Source organism: Lampetra fluviatilis, chromosome 16, assembly GCF_964198595.1.
Source record: "Lampetra fluviatilis chromosome 16, kcLamFluv1.1, whole genome shotgun sequence".
Lineage (NCBI taxonomy): Eukaryota > Metazoa > Chordata > Hyperoartia > Petromyzontiformes > Petromyzontidae > Lampetra > Lampetra fluviatilis.
In genome coordinates this window covers 1525731-1551150 of record NC_136290.1, presented here as the reverse complement: position 1 = coordinate 1551150, position 25420 = coordinate 1525731, and the positions used below count along the sequence as shown (strand labels likewise).

At 42.8% G+C, this 25420-nt stretch overlaps 1 protein-coding gene across 1 annotated transcript in view; it reads left to right on the top strand.

The window, feature by feature from the left end:
• Positions 1-22596, top strand: part of LOC144936386 (sodium-coupled monocarboxylate transporter 1-like) — a 39490-nt gene extending 16894 nt beyond the window's left edge. Inside the window, exons 8-16 of the mRNA XM_078863435.1 lie at positions 2771-2900; positions 6254-6342; positions 7340-7452; positions 9514-9581; positions 10838-10924; positions 14133-14323; positions 20424-20542; positions 21151-21239; positions 22486-22596. Coding sequence (XP_078719561.1) covers positions 2771-2900; positions 6254-6342; positions 7340-7452; positions 9514-9581; positions 10838-10924; positions 14133-14323; positions 20424-20542; positions 21151-21239; positions 22486-22596 — 997 coding nt within the window. The remainder of the gene's footprint in view (positions 1-2770; positions 2901-6253; positions 6343-7339; positions 7453-9513; positions 9582-10837; positions 10925-14132; positions 14324-20423; positions 20543-21150; positions 21240-22485) is intronic.
• The last annotated feature ends 2824 nt before the right edge of the window (positions 22597-25420 follow it).

The following is a 25420-nucleotide window of genomic DNA, read 5'->3' as shown; positions in this document are numbered from 1 at the left end:
TGGTAATGTAACTCAGAGAGTCGGAAAAAACTGCTGACGATGGCAGGTAGGATAAAAACATCAACAACCAGTTAAGGCTTTACCTGGTTAATAACATCCTTCCAATGATTGCTCAATTTGTACCCATCTTCTCAGTTGAAGTTATGTCTGTGTTTATATATCTGGATGGCTTCATGAACAAATCTTTGATGGTAGTCCAGAAAGTTTGCAGAGTATCTTGGTCTCGGAAAAACAATGTCGTGTGAGCCCACCGCATTCAATCAGTGATCAGCCATTGCAGAAGGTATTGGTTCTGCCGTGTTTCAAATCTGCCTCGTGTTCGCGAACACGGTCCGAGACAAGTCGTTTCGTTTCCCAAATGTAACTGCTACTGCAGACACAACTTAGTTTGTAGACACCAGGGTATTGCATGTCAGGAATCACATCTTTCACAGATGGTATCAGGTCATGGATTGTGTGTACTGTGTTGAATTGAACCTGAATCTTGTGTTTGTTAAAGATTTTGGAAATATTTTTGGTAACCCCTGCTATGTATGGCAAGGTGATGGTTTTGATTGGGTCCTCAGATGCTTCTCTACCCATGGTTGGGGATACAGCTTTGCGGATTGTGAGGAATATCCATTCATCTTGAGGGCTTGGCGTACGTGCTCCAGTTCACTGGATAGGTGGTGCTGGTCGGAGATGCAATGGGCCCTATGGTGCAGTGTTTTGATGAGGGAATTCTTCTGGGCTGGATGGTGGTGGGAATCAGGCTTTAGATAGGAATCCGTGTGGGTGGTTTCTTGTCGACAGAGTGTCCCAACGAACCAGCAGGCCTCTTCTCGATCAAGCCCTCAAGATGATTGGATATTCGGACCGCACAATCCGCAAATCTGTATCCCCAACCATGGGTAGAGAACCATCTGAGGACCCAATCAAAACCTTGTTTCAGCAGCCTGTTTCTCTCTCCCACCCTCGAGCTCCTGCTCTCGGTTCCTTTTATGCTACCAGCGCAGCCTGGCTCAGCCCTGACCGCGCCTCCCTTCTCATACCCACTAGCAGGTTCCAGAGGCCTCCAGATGGGGTCCTCCATGACCCTTGCCCTAGTTTCTCCGCTCTGTCAACACACCCTTGCACTCCCTCACCGGCGTGTGTACTGTCTGTCCTCCACAGTTGCCGCCATTGCCCACCAGCCGGCGCTATTACACTACACATACACTAGCCACTTCATATATATTTTGTCCAGTATTTTTTTGAGATCCTCGGTTGATGGGTGGTGACCATTGGGGGAGTGTTTGGGACCATCCTCTAGACTCAGTGGTTCCCAACCTTTTTTGGTTACTGTACTTGGTTACCGTACCTCTTGTTAAATTTTGTTTCAACCGAGTATCCCCCTTGTTTGACCCAACATGGTTCTAATAAATAAATGTATGAATAATGAATATCAATATTTTAACCAATCGTCCATTTGTGAGGTATCCTAACTAGCTAGTAACTGTAAGCAAATAAAAAATAATTAAATACACGCTTGGTACTTTTGGAAACCACATGGTTTATGATCCATGAGTTTAGACAGTGATTTTTTTACATCGTTCTCTGTTACCATATGGATTTAAATATTATTGTAGTTACTTTATATTGACAGATTCATACATGATTGTTCACCAATGACTCTTATGTATGACATAATTTCACACATTTATACATCACATCACGTACCCTCCGGGACATTGCCACATACCCCCAGGGGTCCACGTACCCCCGGTTGAGAACCACAGCTCTATATACTTTACATATGCATTGAAGTTGATGGATCACATTGGGTATTGGAGTTGGTAGATCACAGATATGAAATCTGATGGATTAGGTATAGATTGGTGATTCATGAGAGAGTTATACGGTGGAAATGTTGGTGCAGCACTGGGGCCACCAGCGTCACCAAGACAAACACCAGGCCTACAATGTATATGTTGACGTATGTGGGTGTATATACAGTATATGTGGAAGTCTATGTGTGTATATATATTTAAAATATATGTTTGTATAAATGTGGGAGCGATGATGGAACAGTTAGCGCGCTGCACTACAAACCCGGTGACCCGAGTTCGATTCCCACTCATGGCCATCACCTGTGACAATTATCTGAATCGGTCCAAGGTTTCCCCTAAGTCGACTCAGCCTCAAATAAGTACCTCATGAGTATACATCGCCACTAGAGAGACAAAGGCGGGTTATGAGTGGTGCGGGCCACTAACCCCCTCGTGTGCTGTATAGTCATTCATACCTGCTTGCTAACAGCACTTGCTCTAACAGCTTGTTAAGGCTATATAGGAATCTTTGTTTATATCCTATCGATTTACAGCCCTTCATCAACAGACTCATGATAAAGTCCTCCTCATGCTGTGTTAGTCTTGGAGGTTGGTTGATTAGCTTAGAATAACATGATTAATGTGAGTTTTGTGTTTGTGTATTTAAAGTTGTGTGCATCAAACCAAATACTTTTTCATGGTGAATGCAACGTTCTGTTATAATTGGCTTCCATACTTATACCTTAGTGTAGAGATTCATAATACTGTTTTTTTTACAAAAACATCTCAGTAATCGCCCTCACTTAAATGAAAAGTTTAATTTTATTTTAATCATCTGCTGACTTCAACATCGAACCGAGCTGGACTGTATCTTTGAACTACACTGTTCCCGAACATGTTTACACATGAATTGAGAATAGAGCTCTGTGCTTTGAAAAACGTGACTCTCTGTTGCCTGCCTACTACCACTGAACCTTCTCCAGAGCTCTGTACCTGAATCTGCTGGGTTTGTGGATAATCCTGGCTTGCTCCGTCCTCTGCGGACTGGTTATGTACGCGCAATACGCCGACTGTGACCCGCTCACTGCTGGGCTCGTCTCTGCCAGTGACCAGGTAAAGGATCATCTATAAGACAACCATTGATTTTACCATCATAACACTATGTAACACAATTTTTGTTCCTGGATAGTAAGTGTTATTTCCTAATTGCTTATGCCTAAAAAGTATAGAAAATGGCTATTATTCCCCACAAACTTTGCTTTTGTGACTAGGACATTGATATTTTTTAATTTATCTATTTTGAATGAGAAAATGGGCGAATTTGTGTCTTTTCGTTCATATAAAAAGTCAGAAAAAACAACATATGAATCAAAATTAACATGTATTTATACTAAAGTAATACAAGAATTACCACAAAAGATTAAGAAATGAGTCGTTTTTCGAGATTTACGATTATACTGTAAATCACTTTCACATCATGTTATCGTTATACTGTCCTTGGTAGCGGCGTTCAAAGTCCAGTATATCCTGGTAGAAGCGCTCGTCTTGCTCCTCCGAGTACGCTCCCATGTTCTCCTTGAATTTATCAAGATGAGTATCAAGGATATGGACTTTGAGGGGCATCCTACAGCCCATCGTGCTGTAGTTCTTCATCGGTCTCAACCAGCTCCACATAGTTTTCGACCTTGTGATTGCCCAGGAAGTCACGAACCACTGCGACAAAGCTGTTACAAGCCGCGTTCTCCTTTCTAGTGAGCTTCTTGGGGAATTTATTGCACTCCAGGATCTTCTTTATCTGTGGTCCGACGAAGACACCGGTTTTGACCTTTGCCTCAGACAGCTTAGGGAAGAAGTATTGAAGGTACTTGAAGGCTGCCAACTCACCAGTGGCTGTCCGCTGTCACCAGTCCAGCCTGTGGTAGTGCACCTTGTGTCCCTGCTGTTCCAAATACAAAGATAGCAGGGAAACATGGTAAAACAGCCTTGGAGACCCATCAGGAATGCCACCATTTTGAAGTATCTGATGACCTCCCAGCCGTACTCATCATACTTCAAGGCGTCCAGCAAGGTCTTGAGGCTGTTGTAATCCTATTTGAGGTGCACCGAGTGAGCCAGGCGAAGAGACGGGCACTTGTTACCATTATGGAGCAGCACAGCTTTGAGGCTCCTGGATGAGCTGTCAATGAAAAGGCGCCACTCATTCTGGTTACAGGCGATTCCGATTGCCTCGAACAGACTGGTCACATTGTGGCAGAAGCAGAACCCATCTTGACAGGTGAAGAAGCTGCAAAAAGGTTGGTGACGCTTCCTCTGATCTGCGACTTGCACACTTTCATTCAACAAGTTCCACTGCTTGAGCCTCAATATCAAAAGCTCGGCATTGGACTTGGTGAGACCAAGATCTCTGATCAAGTCGTTGAGGTCTTTTTTTTGGGGGTAGTATGGGTTTCCCTCCTCAACTCCACCTCTGAAATTGTCATCTGGATCTACAACGTCTTCCTCACTCTCTGACTTGATGCTCTCTTCCAAAGATGGCTGTTCTCTTTCCGGAGGAGTGGGTACGGGGAACTCATGGCAATGTGGCACTGGGGCGATGGATGAAAGAAGGTCCGGATATGTGATAGTAGGTGCATTCTTGCCAGTCCGACGTTTGGAAGGGTCCACCATGCAGAAGTAGCAGTTGCGTGAGTGGTCAATGGGTTCCCGCCAAATTCTTGGAATAGCGAACTTCATGGCTCTCTTTTCCCCTCTGTACCATCCTACAAAAATACATTTATTTCACACATGACTAATGTGTAAGAGATTCTCCTAACATTTTAAATAAATTATATATTTTTTCAATAACCTAGAAAATTGTGAAACATTTTAGAATTTAAAACTTTAACAATTAAAAAAATTGTAACAAATTGTTTAACATACATTTCTGAGCAACAATTGTCCATCTTACCTTCTAGAGTTGTTATGCATTGCTTGCAGGTGAAATGAAGTGCCCAGGGTTTTTCTTGATCCCCGACATGCATGCCTAAATATTCCTTGGAGGCCTCACACATCTTAGCAGATGCTTCCACATGGTACTTTTTTGCTCTTGTCTTGATAAATTGGGGGCAGACATAGCAAAATGCGTCTGTCAGATGCTTGCAGCCTCTTGATGCCATCTCAAAAAAATGCAGATATGTATCCACATAGGCAGCTGGAACTAAACTGAACTGGTGGGTTTAAGGCCCCTGTATTTATACGACTATTTATATTACTGGAAAGTTCTAGAATGTTCTAGAAGTTACTCCAAGTTTACTCAGCACTGAATGTATCTGGAATGTTTTGGAAAATAGGTAAATTTAAAAATATCACTATCCTGGTCACAAAATCAAAGTTTGTGGGGAATAATAGTGATTTTCTGTACTTTTGAGGCATAAGCAATTAGGAAATAACACTTACTACCGAGGAACAAAACTAATTAAAAAAATTGTTACACAGTGGAATCAACAGTTGCCATGACGTTTAGTTATCTAATAAAGCTTTAAAAATAAATATCCCCAAATAGCCTTAACACACTAATGGGCCAAGTGCAGTTTAGAGAGCACTTTCGAAGGCCGACACTGCACACGAAGGGGAGGGTGGCCAGTAGCACGCCCGCCCGCCTTTGTCTCCCAAGCTGCAATGTGTATACATCGTACTAGGTACTCATTTGAGACTGTGTCGTCTTAGGGGAGGCCTAGGACTGGTTTAGATATTCGTCACTCATGTTAGCCCTGAGCAGACCCAACTACCTGAACTCAGGTAGTTGAGTCTGTATCACAACACATGTCCAGCCCTTTTATAAACACACTGTTAGATTGGGGCAGGGGTCGGTAAACAAAATAACAATAAGAGCAATTTCTTTTCGAATTCGCTAAAAAGAAAACCTCTACATTTCAAGAGCTGCAATACATGTGAATATGAGACGGTGGTCCTTAGTAAATAGCATCACAAAGCGGTCCTTAAAGAGCCGTATTCGCCTCCGGAGCCGCGGGTTGCTGACCCCTGGATTAGGGTCTCCTCACGCCACGACTGGGGGTGAGGGCTATTTGATCAAACTTCACTCCGCGCACCATCTACCCTTTCCGCAAGCCTCCCCAGATCAGAACGCTAGGAACTGACTGACAGACAAAGCGGTTAGTTTTTTGTGTACCTATACTGTTATCTGGAGACGAGCATGTGAAGGAGACATTGCTCGTTGATTTTGTTATGTGTGCATAGCGGTCACCTATCCAACCAAGCACCATACAATCTGAACCCTGCTGAACTTCACATATTTGATGAGATTGGCCACATTGTGGTGATTTGGGTATACGAAATAAACTGCATTCTATGGCAAAACATTATAATATCACACTGTAACTAACCATTGTGCTATTCCAATCTTGATGATGATGTAAACGTGCACAAATGTCATAATCCTGTGTTGTCCTCCTGGTTCCTGGTTGTAGCTGATGCCTTTCTTGGTGATGGACATCTTGAGTGACTTCCCAGGAGTCCCGGGCCTCTTTGTCTCCAGCGCTTTCAGTGGTACACTGAGGTAGGCAGCTTCTCACGCTCAGCAAGGCAACGTCATTCGCACCTCCGATTAGCACGTTTGGCTATGTACAGTATGAAAGAAGTTCAACATATATACAAACACACACAGGAACAAAAGTTAAGTTTTGTTTTCACAGGAACGCTGTAAACATGAGTCTCGGGACATGTATGCAATTGCATAATTACGTTAAATTCAATTGACCATTAACTCCAATGCAGTGGAGCTCCTCTTATACGCAAACATAGTACTGTATATGTGACTCCTGCTATCTACCTCCAGAATCTATCTAGGTAAACTCCTACTATGCTCGGGATAAGTATTATAAGAAATGTCCACTTTAAACGGTGTCCTATTAGTTTTTTTTTACGTAAAATGCCTGCCCCAGAGAGACTCTTATTATCCACAGCCGTTACTCGGACAAGCGAAGTCATGCAGAAAATTCCTCCTATCATCCATCATGTACAACAAGTTAGCTGAATCTGAGAATGACAAAGAGCAGGAAAATATGCCTCAAAAATCACGTTTTCAATCCATACTACAGACCATGAGACTCGGATCTAAAACATGGACCTTGACTAAGAACATGGAACAAATACACATTTGAGACATATTGATTGTTAATACAAAGTACATGGGCTTGGGCAGGACACATGGCTTGAAACGACGGTGGCCAATTGACAAAACTCCTCCCGTGCTTGGTCTCGATATCCAGAAATGACTGGAGACTGAGTTCAGTGTCGCGGGTTCATAGCATTATTTTCTATCTAAGCAGTATATCGGTTAGCATGGCTTCCAATAAGAGGATCACAATTTAAAATATAATTTATAAAATTGGCTCAGGATTTTATATGGCAGATGGATACTGCCTCATGCTCATTTGAGTGAGACAATATTTCGTATTTAAAAAAAACATATCAAATATGAAGTTGTGATTCAAAAATACTTGTATTATTTACAGTGCCATATTTTTATATAGATTATTATTTGTGATGTGTAGTACAGTGTCCTCCAGCATAAACGCACTGGCAGCTGTTACTTTGGAAGATCTCATCAAGCCTCGCTTCCTGAATCTGCCCGAGAAGCGACTGTCCTTGGTCTCTAAGGGCCTCAGTGAGTAACAACACTAATTCTTCATTGTAACATACATCTTGTAAAATAATCTTGCTCTTCCTTTAATGTTATACAATGCTATATGTGTTCAGTTAGCTGCCTCCGTTCTGGTTATTACAAATATTGAAAATGAGTGCTGTTAAACAGCGCTCATTATAGTAATGTTTAATAGGTTTAATGTGATTTCAGTATTAACCCCCAAAACATGACAGGAATGAATAAATGCACTTACACGTACTCCCACCTGCCCCTTCCCCCACTTGTTTGTTGCTCTGTTGGGGGGCAATTTGTTACAACTATGAATAATGTAACCCGATTGTACAGTCGTGTGTATAATAATTATTTCCTGTCTCTTTTTTCTGGGATTTTGAGGGCACTGTGGCATATGCGTTCAGAACAACTGTCTGGGGCAAATACAACCATTAATAACTACGCTTCATATTCCCTCTGCATTCACGAACGCTGCATCTGCATGCATCCAATTTCAGACCCTTCTATGCCATGCTCTACCATGTACAGCCCAAAAAAAAGCAGGTCCATACCATCAGTTTAGATCAAATTAAAACTGGAATTTACCTAGATGAGACATCATTGATGACTTTAGAGCTTTGTTGGTAGCCATTCCTTTGAAGGTGCTTTAAAGCAAATATCACTTTATAGGTAGAATTCTGTAGATGTTTTAATTAAATATGTTTTGTTTTAAAATCAGCAAGTCATACGCAATGGGTTTTTTGGAAACATTTATATAAGTTGTGCAAAATTAAGGAGTTAATTTAACCACAAAAACCGTGTATTTGAGGCATACTGGAGCTATACATTTTCACCTACTGTAGATACCTGGATTGTGATCTCTACTTCATACCTTCCAAGAAATGGCTGCAAATCTTCTTCTTGAAAGAAAAACATAGATTTTACATCATTGATGTAATGTTTAGGTATATTATGGGTTTAATTGGGGTTGTCTGACTTAGAATTTTGGCTGCCTGGGCTGACTCCAGCCCAGGAGTTGGAGCTACAGCCTGGGATACAGGTGTTTGTGGACAGCCCAGACCCATAACAGGGTGAATACAGCTCGCATTTAAAGGTGCGTGTGTATGGAGGATTAGATATATTAAAACCCACATCCAAGGATAATTTGTCTTTTTTTAAGTTGCCAAAAACAAGATGTATTAATTAGGTTGTGTAATAATAATTAAACCAAAGAAAATAAGAGCAGTGAAAAACAAGTTGAAGAATACCTAGAGCATTTATAAATGTGAGTAAAAAATTTCACACATTTACAGACTTTTGAATCATGCAGATGTAGGTAAGCTCATGCTGTCTGAAATGCCTTGCATAATTTAAATGCCTTGCATAATTTATTAACAAAACCATTATTCAGAATGATGAGTTCAGCATGGATACATTTATTTGTTCAAGTATATATCTATCTAGTGTCTACCTCACAACTGAGGGTAAAGTCCATGACAGATACTTTCCAACATTTGCGATTTGCAGCACCTTTCATGGAAAGTCCCATCTGACTGCTTACATTGTCCCACCAGTTGATCCATTTTCTTCCCCTCTTCACTCCCATTTCTCTTTTCAAAATCATATTTATCATATCTCCAGCAGTAACCCACTTAGTATAGGTGCCACATAAGTGATCTTTCCTCTCATCAGACTGCTCAGTAATTTCTGCTTGTAGCCATTCTCAGCACATCTTCATTCATCTTGTTGTCACATAAGCTGACTGTTCCCATTATCCTCTAACACCACATTTAAAACGCAGCGTCCAAGTTTCACTGGCATATCCCACTGTACTCCACACTCAAACTTTCAATATCTTCATCCTTAATCATCTGTGACCTATTCGAAAGCAGTATTAACCATTACTTTTCTCGTATTAACTTCTTGTTCCCACCCTCAATGGTCAGTGACTGCTTCCAATGCATATTTTAGCTGAGTGTATGCATATGTATGAATTTGAGAATGGTTAAAGTGTTTTTTTCTTTAATTATATTGTTATTGGTGCAAGAATACAAAAAAAACTAATGCTGATGTCATGTGTATCGACGACAGGTGTCGGCTATGGTGTGATTTGCATAGCCATGGCAGTAGCTGCTTCAGGAATGGGAAGCATTCTGCAGGTATTCCTGTTTTCACTTTTCATAAAGCACACTCTATGAATATTGTTAATAAAGTTTGTGAAGTTAAAGTATCAAAGTGTTCAGTTGTAGAGGTGTCTATGACGGCGGTAGTGGTGTAACAAAACATCAATCATTTGGTTAATATTGATTCTTAAGCTCGTGATGCATGCATACAATTGTCGGTAAGAATCTACATGTTTCTAATTCGTACTTTGTGATGCATTCAAGTGATCCATAATATGTTTTTTTTTGGGTTATATCGCATAAATATAAATGTGTCGTTAAACCCGCCACCACCCGAAACAGCCAATAAGTAAGATTTGTCACGTAAGCATGCCAATTCGTTACTAGTACAGCACACTGGAGAGCAAATCCACAACATTTACAATCTTAGTACGACGTTTTGCCATTAATTACAACTAGCTTCATCAGGCGACAGCCAGTTTTGTGCAGAAATCTTCCTGGTTGGTTCCTTAAATAGAGGGATAGATGTGATGATGTCACTTGTGAGCCCTTCACGTGCGAAGGGGGTATTAATTAATGCATATACATTACATTAGGTATCCATTGCCGGTTGGGTTATTCATATTGTAATCAACGTACTTTATGCATGCACATTATTCTTGACCATCCTGTCTTTTGCGTGCAATGAAATAACAGTACCCGTTATTGATTTTTCTTTTTCTTATTAAATATGAGCAGCTAATGCATGCATCAGACCAGGGTTTTCATAATTGTGAGTCATGACCATCAGCAAGATGCATGTCTCAAATTGCAATGAAGTGAAAACTGAATAAAACTATGACAAATATTTAAAACGAAACTATTTTTTTTTAATATTGACTTAAAGCTTTCGTGACTGCAGGAATTGATATTCTTGTGTCTTTCGGTAAAGAAAATAACAAAAAATAACGAAAAAACGATGACGTTTCGATCGCAACACAAGCGTTCGTCTTCAGGTAAGGCCCACTGAGCTATATACATAACCCTTTTTTCAGAAGCGACCTGGCCACAATTGATTGCTCAACGAAGTGGCTTATCACGTGGACATTTATAGCAGCCAAATACTGTAAATGCATGTTTCTACACTCCTTGAATGATATATCCAAGGAGTGTGGTCTCCTATTAGTCAATGCGTTTGATAAGAGATCACAGATAAAAAAACTAGTTTTGGAAAACCCTGATTCGATTCTGCCGTGATGAAGGTGCAGCATGCTTGGGACCACATTTTCACCATGGCAGTTTTTGTTTTTCAGGCGGCATTGATGGTGTTTGGGATTCTGGGAGGCCCCATGCTCGGCGTCTTCGTCTTGGGAATTATCTTCCCCTGCAGCAATGACTACGTAAGAAAGACCCCCATGCTTAACCTGGCAGTAGGTTGATAAAATGATGTAAGTTGTAATTCTTATCATATGAGTAAGCTGAATCTTGATAATTGGGTTCAGTTAATTAGACATGTGTAATGACATATTGACATCTACTGGTTGGAAAAGGGAAGCACGGGTACAGGCACCACTATAAACATCATCCAATCCCAAAGGGAGAGGTATCTGGGTCAAAGGTAAAGGGCGGGGCTGGCCTAAATACTCCAGGAACCGGCTAGAAGGTTCCACAAGAAGGTGTGGCCGGAGGCGGAGCCTAGCCGCGCCTGCAGCAATATAAGCAGAGGCGGAGGAGGACTCGTGGTCGGTGTAGGGAGCCTTGGGTCCGGACTGCGTCGTTGCTCACCGTCATCTCTTTTCCTGTGAAGTCCCACCACCCTCGCCGGCATGCCGTCAACCAGCGGCGAGGCCGGGAGTGGGCGGATGGAACCAAACGTGGTTCCATCCGCCCACTCCTTACATTGGAGTCAGAAGTGGTTTAACAAGAAATACAAGTTAACATAAGATGTCTAAACATCAGAAGAAGCGTCACCCACCGGTGGAGTCTTCCAAGGATGATGAAAATGGAACCCAAGACCTGCCAATCCTGGGAGCCGTGGTCCCGGTTATGAAAACCACGGCGGAAGAGGTTGCAGCGCCGGAGACGGTCGGCGCAGACGCAACATCTACGCACCAGCAGCCCCAAGACAGCTGGAGGAAGGTGTCGGAGCAGCTGGACTTGTTGCTGGCGGTGGTTGTGCAGCTGGTGTTGCTCGTTCACAGCATCTATGGTGGCGGGGCACTCAACACACGCATCACTGGGAGGTAGCGACTAGGAGTCCGAGGTGGATGTTTCAGCGGGTTCGTCTGCAGGTGCGACAACCACTATTACGCATGCTGAGGTGAGCGCACAACTGGACGCCACCATTTCAGGCAGTGCGGGAGAGGCACGGACGGAGTCGCCATTTTACAATAGACGCATGGTGCGCAAGGTGCGGCAGCCGCCGCCAAGGATGTGCGGAGTGGGACCGATCGTACTCGCAGACTTCCTCAAGCTAAATCATTTGTCACAGCAGGCGGCGACTGGAGCGCCTTCACTTGGCGATTCGAGGCGGCTTTTCATTCAGTACATTGGATGGAGGAGGAGGCGCTGGTCGCTTTGCTGACTGTTTTGGATGATGACGTTCTTGCAGTCTTTAGAGCCATTCCTGCAGAGAAAGAGTTCACACTTCAAGGTGCTTATGCTGAGATGGCAGACTTGTACGAGCCGCCTTCTAACACGTGACACAAATTTTTTCAACGTAGGCGAGGGGAAGCCGAGACGCCTATCGCAGTGTGCTGTTGGTGTTAGTGGGAACAGCTTACCCTGCCGTGAATCCGGAGGCCCTCGACTCGCTCGTCATAGAACGAATGTTGGGACTGGCTAGAGACATGGGGGTGGTCTTACCTGTGTGTGACAAAGACATTCAAACGTCCCGATGGGCCGCCAGGTGTCTTCAGGCCCACGAAAATCTACAGCGTTGATCTCAGATGGCGGCGTGGATGGGGGACCCCAGTCAGGACAGGGAACCGAAGGGATGGTCGCCGAGCACAGTTGTGGTGATTCCGGCCCGGCGATGCATCTTCGGAGGGGGATGTTGCTGCTGCAGTTCCGCCATGGAATCGGAGGCGGGGGGACGCTGCGCGCCATTGATGGAGCTGGAGACCGCGTCAACGCGAGGACTGGGTGGCGCAGAGGCTGCCTTTGGCCTGTTTCCGCTGTGGCCAGCTGGGGCACTTTGCGAGGGGATGCCAGAATCGCCCTCCAACACCGATTGCTGCTCCAGCGCCCAATGCCCCTCCGGCAGCTCAACCTCAATCCCAACAGCATCCGGGCCTGTGACCGTGAACGGGGCTCACGACCTCGTCAGGATCAAGAATGTGCCTGCTGCTGCCGAGCCTGCTGCTCCTGTGCCTCCTGTGTTGCAGCCCGCATCTCCGGATGATCCGGTGGTTGGCACACCGCCCAAGAGGGAGCAGGAGGCCGTCCCCATTGACAGACCAGCATCGCGGACTCGGTCCAAATGCTTGTGGTTCCATTGATCCTTGCTCTGTCAGAGTGCCTAAGGGTTGTTGCGTTTTGTTCCCTTCCTCCGTCTTGCCCCCTTTGAATATCCCCTTCTCTCCGTGTCCCCTCATTATTGTGGGTAAATTGTTCTATGGGTTGTCCCGTCCTTTAAGGCACATGCCATGAGTCCTGCTTTTATACCTCTTTATTGTAAATCTTATTCTGTGCATACGTGCTCTTCCATGTTAATTGAATATTAGCCGAGACGGCTACTTTTTTTTTATTATGGGGGGGGGGGGGGGGTGATGTAATGACATAGTGACATCTACTGGTTGGAAAAGGGAGGCACGGGTACAGGCACCACTATAAACATAATTCAATCCCAAAGGGAGAGGTATCTGGGCCAAAGGTAAAGGGCAGGGCTGGCCGAGGTACTCCGGGAACCGGCTAGAAGGTTCCAAGAGAGGACATGTCCAGAGGCGGAGCCTAGTCGCACTTGTGGCAATATAAGCGTAGGCGTATTCGTGGTCAGTGTAGGGAGCCTTGGGTCCGGACTGCGTCGCTGCTCGCCGTCATCTTTCTCCATCGTTCGGCCACGTGGCAGATCTCCTGCGAAGTCCCACCACCCTCGCCGGCACGCCTTCAACCAGTGGCGAGTCCGGAAGTGGGCGGACGGAACCACACTGTGGGATCAACCACGTGTAGCCTGTAGGGATGCTAATATCTACGTGTGTACTCGGAGAAGTAAGAGGATAAGGTTGGCCCATGGTGTACCCGAATGTGAATAAAGAAGAGAGTACCCTCTACACGACGTGTCGCGGAAGTCGCTCATTACACATGTAAAAATTTCCCTTCATGATTCTATGAACTTCATGATTTGGGTTCGTGACTTGGTTGAAGATTTTTAGTTGTTTTTCCATTGTGGTATCGGTGGAACCAATCATTGTTGCAGGGTATATGCAAAACAATTAAGATTTTTTGTCGTGTTAATAATGGATTCTCACAAGCACAATTGGATGCATGTATTGTGAGCATAGGAATCTATTTGAATCGATTAATCATTGCGTGTCTAACAATTACACATAAGTGGTAATGTTGGTCTAACGTTAATGTGACTGCATGTTGTGAATATCTCTGCCATAGGGTGCTACTGCTGGTCTGGCGGCGGGGTTTCTCTTGGCCTTGTGGGTTGGAGTTGGAGCACAATTCTATCCTCCACCAGCTGACAAAACTCTGCCCTTACCTCTCAACACCAGTGGATGTCTGTGGCTTAACCAGACTGACAGTTTACTCAATGAAACGATCGTAACCTTGCTGGCTCCGACATCTAATGGGTAAATAGTTATATTCTTTGGTTCTTTCGGTAAAGTCATGTATACAATTAAATAAAATAATAATAGAATACGACGTTTCGGTTGCAACACAAGCAGTTATAATCAGGTAAAAATTAATGATAAAACATAGACACGGAAACAACATAGGCAGACACACATTCAGACAGAGACACACACAAAGACAAACAGTAATTCCTGCAGTCACGAAAGCTTCGAATCTATGGTAAATAGTTGTTTGCTTTTATACAGTTTTCTATGTCGCCTCCAAACTAATGAAAATGAATGGCATAGTACATATTGCTTAGTTGGAATGGTACATAGTTGCTTATCCATGATTTCACTTGAAAAAGTATTAAGCATATGATGAGCTCATTTGCTGGTTGTATTTTTTCTTTAGAATATAATGTACTCCTTGATTTGAAAGGACGTTATTAACCAGGTAAAGTCTTAACTGACTGTGATGTTTCCATCCTACCTGCATATGTCAGCTGTTATTTCGACTCTCTGTGTCTCTCTCTTTCTCTATGCCTCTCTCTTAGTTCTCTCATGCTCACATGTCCGTTACATTGCACTCTAATGCCTTTGGATTGCACTCCCATGCTCACATGTCTTTTGGATTACACTCTCATACTCACAGCCCCTTCGGATTACATCCGTTGGGTTGCACTGCCTCGTCGAGGAGGCCGCTATTCTTCTCCTTCTTTTCTACAGTTACATGCTAATTTCTCACATTAACACCATGTTAATCTCTCACATTAACATAGCCACTTCCGTGCCCTCTAATTTCTCACATTAACATCATGCTAATCCCTCACATTAACATAGTCATTTCCGTGCCCTCATCTAGGAGGCCGCTCTCCTAGCTTACTTTTGCATTCTAATTTTTCACATTAACATCACTAGCCCCGGCCACTTCTTTATAACCCTGGAGCTACACCCATTTCAAATCTTTTAAAACAGTCTGCCTCAGCAACAGACCATGCTTTCCCACCTGATGATAGACGCTTGTGTTGCACCCGAAACTTCGTCATTTATTTTATTTTATTTAATACCTACGTGACTTCACCGAAAGAACCAAAGAGTATATGTACTCCACAAACATTTCGAAACTAAATATTGAGCTTCTTTGTTCTTTCGGTAAAGTCACGTAGTAGGGAAGTAATAAAATAATACAAATAAAACAATAAAACAATTCTCACGACGTTTCGGCCACAACGCAAGCAGCCATCCTCAGGTGAAGAACATATCTGTCGATGAGACAAAGTCTGAATGACACGTCCTAGGCTTGGAGCGTCTATTTAAGCTGGGAGGGAGGAGGAAGAGCACCTTGACAAAATAATTTGCATATGAAGAGGAATTTAGCATATTTATGGGAAATGCAGGAATGCGAATAGTGCTAATTGTGAAATGCGTGGGAGGTGGGCGGGGGGTTTTCAAAGTCATATTATGCCCATGCATTATGCAGGATTAGCAGCATCAAAGGGAGGGGGCAGGGGCAGCACCAACAAAGGGAAGGAATGTTAATAGTGTGCAGCTGCAGCAACCAAACAACCACGTAACAAGCTAAAGTATAAACTACATAGTATCATCAGTATTGCAAATACACTCTCAATAAGCTGAGCTACCAACCGTAAGTAATACATTACAATTCTAGGTCACAAAAAATATAATATGCTTACAGCTAAACTTTTTAAACTTTTCCTTACATCACACGGGTCTATCCCACACTATATGCTGCCATAGACAAACCCAAAACCAAATTGTATACTGTATTACTATACACTACCCTATGTCTTAGAATAATACATAGTGTAATATTGTGTAATATTACACTATGTATTATTCTACCCACCCAACTGTATACCACACTGCTGTATATTCACCATACAATCACGATACTATATATTACCCTATACATTGTATTAAACATTACACCTTAATACTATTTATTATTATACAATATGCTATACACTATACCATTGACCGTCGCGTGAAAGGTACCAAGAGGAAGCAACGAAATATGTCAATGGAAGAGTGGCGGACCGGAAGCTTGCAGCGGAGCAAAGCATCCACTCCCCGTGGAGAACACAAGATATATAGTCAATGTCAGTGAGTGAGACGCGGTCTGAAAGCCACCGAAAACCCCCCGCCCACCTCCCACGCATTTCACAAATAGCACTATTCGCATTCCTGCATTTCCCATAAATATGCTAAATCCCTCTTCATATGCAAATTATTTTGTCAAGGTGCTCTTCCTCCTCCCTCCCAGCTTAAATAGACGCTCCAAGCCTAGGACGTGTCATTCAGACTCTGTCTTATCGACAGACATGTTCTTCACCTAAGGACGGCTGCTTGCGTTGTGGCCGAAATATCGTGAGAATTGTTTTATTATGTTTTATTTGTATTATTTTATTACTTCCCTACTACGCGACTTTACCGAAAGAACCAAGAAGATGAATCCCTGCAGTCACGAAAGCTTTAAATCGAAATTTAACCGCCTCTACGGGGAGGGATTCCACATAACTTTGAGATCCTTCAACAAGCTCCGTGATAAGAAGGCTCAGCTAATCGAGTCTCTCACCTTTCTGAAGAGATGCCGCGACTCTAAGGTAATACCAAACGCATTTACACTAACATCTGTTGCTGTAACTTCTTCTAATGCTAAACGAATTCTGTCTAGAACTAGCTTAGCTCTTATCTCAGAGAAAATCAGACTTACGCGCTCCGATCTAGATCAGTTAGACAAGACACTCTACAAATCACACTTATCTTTGAGTGCAACAATGTCCACATCGGATTGGGAAAATGTAGACAAAATGACTGCCTCTTCAGCTGCCGCTATGTCGACCAAATGTAAGGACAACTTGATTTCCAAATTCAACCGCCTCTCAAACAAGAGACCGGACCCACACATTGAAAAGCTAGATGTTAACAAAGTCGTAATTAATCGCAGTAACAGTTCTATTTCTGAAGGTCTGAAATCCGTTTTAGCTAAAGGACTAAACATTGCAGTCACACCTAGACACATACCAGGTAATGATATAATTGCTAGAGTAGATGTAGCTCTCAAGGGCCTGAGTCACATCCCTGCAGACGTAGCAAGATCTGAAATCTCTGCAACCCTCAAAAACGCGAAGATGCCAGCTAGCAACATCAGCAAAGATGAGCGTTTTGAATTAGCTCAATTAAAAAAGAGGGATGACATTGTCATCCTCTCAGCCGACAAAGGCAATGCCACTGTCATCATGGACAAAATAGAATACAACAACAAAATTCAAGAACTACCCAACGATGGCAGCTATACAAAAATAAAAAGAGACCCCACCAACAGCCTCGTCTCTAAAACCAACCAAATCATTTCTGATTCAACTGCATTAATTGATCAGACCAAACAGTTCTCGTTGAAACCTTCTGCAGCCAGGCCACCAAGATTATATGGCTTGCCAAAGATACATAAAGAAGATACACCTCTTTGTCCAATTGTCTCTACGATCATCTCCCCCACATACAAACTGGCTCGTTTTTTGTCTGAAATCCTACTGCCTTTCACTGGAAAAACCAACTCTGCGGTACTAAACTCTACTGACCTGGTATCGACAATCAAGGGGATTTCCCTGTCCCCAGACGACCTGCTTGTCAATTTTGATGTGGTTTCCTTATTCACCAAAGTTCCTGTACCTGACACATCGCAATCATTGAAGACTTGGTTCATCAAGGACTGAATGCTGGGGTACCCCCCCCTGGTGAGACACTGCTTAACCAATACATACTTCACCTGGAATGGTACTTTCTACAAGCAAATTGAGGGCACCCCAATGGGCTCCCCTCTATCTCTGGTTGTAGCCAACGTCTTCATGGAGAAATTTGAGACTGACGCCATCCAGACTGCCACTCTACGCCCGACCTTATGGAAGAGGTACGTAGATGACACTTTTGTCATCTGGCCACATGGCCGGCCTGCTCTAGACCAATTTCTCGACCACATCAATTCCATACACCCAGCCATCAAATTCACCATGGAAGTCGAAAAAGATGGCAAGCTACCCTTTTTGGATGTCCTAATTAAAAGGAGACCTGATGGTTCAATGAGCCACTCTGTCTACAGGAAAGCCACCCATACGGATGCTTACCTAAAACCGGATTCCCACCACCATCCATCCCAGAAGAATTCCCTCATCAAGACTCTATACCATAGAGCCCAATGCATTTCCGACCAGGAACACATTGCCAGTGAACTAAAACATGTACGCCAAGCTCTTAAGGCTAATGGTTACTCCGACTACACAATCCGCAAAGCCATCACTCCAACCATCAAGAAGGACCCTGTTGAGGAGCCTCTCAAGACCATCACCTTACCCTACATTGCTGGGGTCACAAAAAAGATCTCCAAAATCCTGATTAAACACAAGATCCAGGTCCGATTCAACACAGTACATAAAATCCGTGATCTGGTCCCGTCTGTAAAAGATGTGGTTCAAGACATACAGTACCCTGGCGTCTACAAACTAAGTTGCCTCTGTGGTAGCAGTTACATTGGAGAAACCAAACGACATGTCTCGGACCGCATCCGTGAACATAAAGCAGACTTGAAACACGGTTGGGCAAACACCTCAGCCGTGGCAGATCACTGTTACAATTCAGTGGGCTCACATGATATTGACTTCTCCAAGACAGAGGTTCTCTGCAAGCCATCTGGCTACCATGAGAGATTCGTCCATGAGGCGATCCACATATACAAACACAGAGACAATTTCAACCGAGAAGATGGATTCCGGCTTAGCAATCATTGGAAGGACGTAATAAACCATTTCGGATCTTAACTGATTGTGTCCGCGTTTACGGTGGCTTTCAGACCGCGTTCCACTCACTGACATTGACTATATATCTTGTGTTATCCGCGGGGAGTGGATTCTTTGCTCCGCTGCAAGCTTTTTTTCACTCTCCCATTGACATATTTCGTTGCTTCCTCTTGGTACCTTTCACGCGGCGGTCAATGGTATAGTGTATAGCATATTGTATAATAATAATAATAAATAGTATTAAGGTGTAATGTTTAATACAATGTATAGGGTAATATATAGTATCGTGATTGTATGGTGAATATACAGCAGTGTGGTATACAGTTGGGTGGGTAGAATAATACATAGTGTAATATTACACTATGTATTATTCTAAGACATAGGGTAGTGTATAGTAATACAGTATACAATTTGGTGTTGGGTTTGTCTATGGCAGCATATAGTGTGGGATAGACTCGTGTGATGTAAGGAAAAAGTTTAGCTGTAAGCACATTATATTTTTTGCGACCTAGAATTGTAATGTATTACTTACGGTTGGTAGCTCAGCTTATTGAGAGTTTATTTGGCATACTGATGATGCTTGTTACGTGGTTGTTTGGTTGCTGCAGCTGCACACTATTAACATTCCTTCCCTTTGTTGGTGCTGCCCTTGCCCCCCTCCCTTTGATGCTGCTAATCCTGCATAATGCATGGGCATAATATGACTTTGAAAACCCCCCGCCCACCTCCCACGCATTTCACAATTAGCACTATTCGCATTCCTGCATTTCCCATAAATATGCTAAATTCCTCTTCATATGCAAATTATTTTGTCAAGGTGCTCTTCCTCCTCCCTCCAAGCTTAAATAGACGCTCCAAGCCTAGGACGTGTCATTCAGACTCTGTCTTATCGACAGACATGTTCTTCACCTGGGGACGGCTGCTTGCGTTGTGGCCGAAACGTCGTGAGAATTGTTTTATTATGTTTTATTTTTATTATTGTATTACTTCCCTACTACGTGACTATACCGAAAGAACCAAGAAGAAGAATCCCTGCAGTCACGAATGCTTTAAATCGAAATTTAAATATTGAGCTTCACGCATTAATTATCCCATTTCTTTTGGACCATTGTTTATTCATGAATATATTATTTTCATTATTGTAATAACATGTGGGCCCAGCACACCACACGAGGAGATTCCAATAACATAATACAACAACAAAAAACGCAATCATCTATTCGGGCGCGGCGGGACCACTTGAAAGGGGTTTCATGAGGATATTGCTGAGGTATCCTCTGTATGCCGTTCTCTCTCTGCAGGCTGCCTCCGGATCAGCCTGCTATAGCCAGCACCTGGTATTCTCTGTCCTACCTCTACTACAGTGCGGTGGGGACCTTGGGAGTGGTCATTGTGGGAATGTTCGTCAGTGTCCTGACAGGTAACATACTAAGATCTGATTGATATATTAATTTAACACGTAGGCTTTCGTGACCAATGTTATTCATAATAAAGGTTTTTGGGTTAGATCACATAAATATAAATGTGTTAACTCACCACCACCCGACAGTCAATTAGTAAGGTTTGTCACATGAACAAAATGTGCTAAATAGCTATTCAACACAGCAGTGGTGAGTAAACCCACAAGATTTACAATTTAAGTACAACGTTTTACTGGTGATTAGAACCAGCGTCATCAGGCGATTTGCCAGAATTGTGACGAAGTCATCTTGCTTCTGGTCGCAAATAAAGCTAAATTATGTCATCACTATGAGCCTATCAGATGCAAAGATTCGAGACGAGGTTATTGTAATGATATTAATTATAATGGTTTATTTTCATCTGAAAGTATGCAGGACATTTTGTATTTTATTATGTTTTATTTGTATTATTTTATTATTTTCCTTCTACGTGACTTTACCGAAAGAACCAAGAAGATATGCTGGACATATTACTAAAAATCTCACTATAATATGCCTGATATCAGATTCATTCCAGAAAATGGAAAGATCGTTTGAAGCAGAGCTGTGTGCTGTTGTTTGTCGACAGGTGGTAGGAAAGGGAAAGAAGTTAGCCCTTCCCTTCTCGTGAGGTCCTGTCTCCCGTGCAGTTGGAGGAAATCACATTCAGATACTGCAGTGAGTACTACGACGACTAAACTGTGATGGCCGATAAGGAGCTGTGACGGTATCGCCACGTTGTTGCCGTGATGTATATTTAGGCTCTCTGTGGGACGCCTTTAGAGTACTGGTATGTAATATTTTGCTTCCACATCCAGTACAGGGCGCCACCACTCTGCACTTCGCCGGTGGTCGTCATCCCTTTATTCTCAAAATCTTAACAGTGTTCTGATTGGTCAATGCGAATCGATAGGCACAGAAATGAATGCAATATATTAACTATAATAATTGTTCGTCAGCACAATTCCCTTCTTATTTAATTGGGATTATCCATGTGTGGATTCGTGGTATATTGGTTAGTGCACTACACAATTAACCGGGCATCCTAATTTGGATCTATAGCCATAGCTAACATAAGGGACAAGTGATATCTGAACTGGTAGTTGGCAACAAGTCCGCACTGACCAGTAGGAGATAGTATGGACAAACAACCCTCATGACCTTCACTTTGAGAGGACGCTTTCAATGAGCAAAGGGCTGTAACAAAAATATTAATAATTGGAGAATCGAACTGATGGGTTTTATGGTTCGGTTTAGGTAACCAAATACAGGAAAACGGTAGGTCAAAATAGTGTTCATTAGTAACATGTTATGGGGAATCGTGTTTTTGACCTCGGTTTGCAGCCCGGGACAAGTTTACCATTCCACATATAACAATAACATGACACGTACTTAAATCGTTAATGTGAGTACAGTACATAATTCAATGAGAGCATAACCAATTAGTTAGCATGTCATAGAGTATTCATGAAAATTGCTCTTGACTCCAAGGTAATATTGTATTTTACCCCGATATTTTGTATACATTATGTCATAGTTAAAGGTTAATTATCTTAAGAAACAATTAATGTGTCTATCTCATAGTCTATTTATGTCTGTGTCTGTCTATATCACTGTGTCTGTCTATTTCATTGTCTCTCTGTGTCACTCTATGGTTCTCTATCCCTATGCCCTTCTATGTCTCTTTGTCTCTGTGTGTACGTGTCTCATTACTCCATGCTACAGAAAGCACACATGGTTGTCGTTTACGGTTCACCAACAACAATACATGTACAGTTATTTCTGATTAACGATGGCACTTTTTAGTTCAGTTCAACTTCCTTATTATTATTATTGTGAAATGTTTATATCAATATGTATATAGCAGGTGGGATATATGTGGGTTATTATAAATCACCATTGCACATTGTTCATTGTCCTGCAGGTTGTGGAGAAAGTTGCATCGGCTGCAGTCCCAAGCAAACCACTCGGGAAATGTCACACAGCAAGCATGGGTACAACCAACCCCAGTTTTGATATTGGTGAGGCAATTTAAAGTCGAAGCAAGACCAGTCTCTAATGAGTTATTAGGACTTTAGCTAAAGCTATCATTGGCAGTGCTTCTGGCACTGTATCACTATCGCTACCATGTACACAGGGGTTCGTTCTTGTACTATCTTTGGTTCCAAAGCACAAACTCAAATGACAGACAAACATACGGCATTGTTTCAATAATTCACGACTGGTGTGATGATTTGAAAACTATTGTAAATCCGTCATCTGTCAATAGGCAAGTCTAGCAAGCAATAACAAATAATAGTCAATCCTTAAGACATTCAATTAAGTGCTTAGATCGGAAATGGGGAGCAGGCAGAGCACAACCAGCACCTACACATTATTCACAACGCTTCGTTATATTGGAACAGTATATGGTACACTGACATTTTAAACAACATCCCTTCTTCTGGGCAGTGAGATGACAAGTATGGAAATTATGAATTCATGTCGAATCAGTCTACATTTTCCTACATCCTAAACTTTTTTTACGAACTTGTGTTTGTATTTAATTAGCTTGCTCTATGTGGTGATATTAAATGGTAATTTGGAATATACCAGCCCGTGATCACTTACTGAATTTGAATTAGGTTATGACAAAGATGCTGTGACAATCCTGAGGTGTTTCCATGAGAATATGCTCAATTTTACTTGTAATTTAGGTTCGTCCATATACATTTGAAACACTATTTCTTAAAAAAAAAAGTGGCATCTTATACTGTATGTCAGATATTTAATATCCACTATTTGCTTTTAGGTAAAGATAATTCAATTTAGCATCTCCTATACTAAGATCTGTACTGTAAACATCTGCAACGTCACAGCATGTCCATGAAAGACAGCCCAACAGCTTATTGGGCCTTTCTTGCTGAAAGACATAAACTATATCTATCAGCTTGCAATGGTGACATGTAACAACCAGTCGCTGGTCACTTCACCGACATTGTCTATTGCTATTGTTATTCTAATCTCAGTTGGAAATGAAATCCTAAACGTCTTGCATTCTATTCCAAAGGCATGCTCTTCATCCAAATTAACATAATATATTTGTAGTGGATTCAACTGAGTCGCAGACGTACGTACTCCTTGGAGGCAACACATTTATTAATACCAACACACTAACACAAAGGGGTAACTGCCCCTTTACCAGATAACAACCTATGGTGGTGGACCACCAGGCTAACTACACTAATTACACTGGGAGTAGCTACAATGGACAGAACCCCGGCTTTGGTCCAGGTCCATATGTTGGTGACTATTTTCGGATGTAGAACGTAGAACGTAGATCTTCAGGATAACAACAGCAACGCTGACCCGCGGTCCCTCTGGGGACCCAGTTTATATCCTCAATGGTCGTGGCTGGCTCCGCCCTTGGCCTAGACCACCTTCTCTAATCATCTACAGTGAGGGAAAAAAGTATTTGATCCCCTGCTGATTTTGTACGTTGGCCCACTGACAAAGAAATGATCAGTTTATAATTTTAATGGTAGGTTTATTTGAACAGTGAGAGACAAAATAACAACAAAATCCAGAAAAACGCATGTCAAAAATGTTATAAATTAATTTGCATTTTAATGAGGGAAATAAGTATTTGACCCCCTCTAAATCAGAAAGATTTTTGGCTCCCATGTATATTTTATACAGGTAACGAGCTGAGATTAGTAGCACACTCTTAAAGGGAGTGCTCCTAATCTCAGCTTGTTACCTGTATAAAAAACATCTGTTCACAGAAGCAATCAATCAATCAGATTCCAAACTCTCCACCATGGCCAAGACCAAAGAGCTCTCCAAGGATGTCAGGGACAAGATTGTAGACCTAAAAAAGACTGGAATGGGCTACAAGACCATCGCCAAGCAGCTTGGTGAGAAGATAACAACAGTTGGTGCAATTATTCGCAAATGGAAGAAACACAAAAGAACTGTCAATCTCCCTCGGCCTGGGGCTCCATGCAAGATCTCACCTCGTGGAGTTGCAATGATCATGAGAACGGCGAGGAATCAGCCCAGAACTACACGGGAGGATCTTGTCAATGATCTTAAGGCAGCTGGGACCATAGTCACCAAGAAAACAGTTGGTAACACACTACGCCGTGAAGGACTGAAATCCTACAGCGCCCGCAAGGTCCCCCTGCTCAAGAAAGCACGTATACATGCCCGTCTGAAGTTTGCCAATGAGCATCTGAATGATTCAGAGGACAACTGGGTGAAAGTGTTGTGGTCAGATGAGACCAAAATGGAGCTCTTTGGCATCAACTCAACTCGCCGTGTTTGGAGGAGGAGGAATGCTGCCTATGACCCCAAGAACACCATCCCCACCGTCAAACATGGAGGTGGAAACATTATGCTTTGGGGGTGTTTTTCTGCTAAGGGGACAGGACAACTTCACCGCATCAAAGGGACGATGGGCAGGGCCATGTACCGTCAAATCTTGGGTGAGAACCTCCTTCCCTCAGCCAGGGCATTGAAAATGGGTCGTGGATGGGTATTCCAGCATGACAATGACCCAAAACACACGGCCAAGGCAACAAAGGAGTGGCTCAAGAAGAAGCACATTAAGGTCCTGGAGTGGCCTAGCCAGTCTCCAGACCTTAATCCCATAGAAAATCTGTGGAGGGAGCTGAAGGTTCGAGTTGCCAAACGTCAGCCTCGAAACCTTAATGACTTGGAGAAGAGCTGCAAAGAGGAGTGGGACAAAATCCCTCCTGAGATGTGTGCAAACCTGGCGGCCAACTACAAGAATCGTCTGACCTCTGTGATTGCCTACAAGGGTTTTGCCACCAAGTACTAAGTCATGTTTTGCAGAGGGGTCAAATACTTATTTCCCT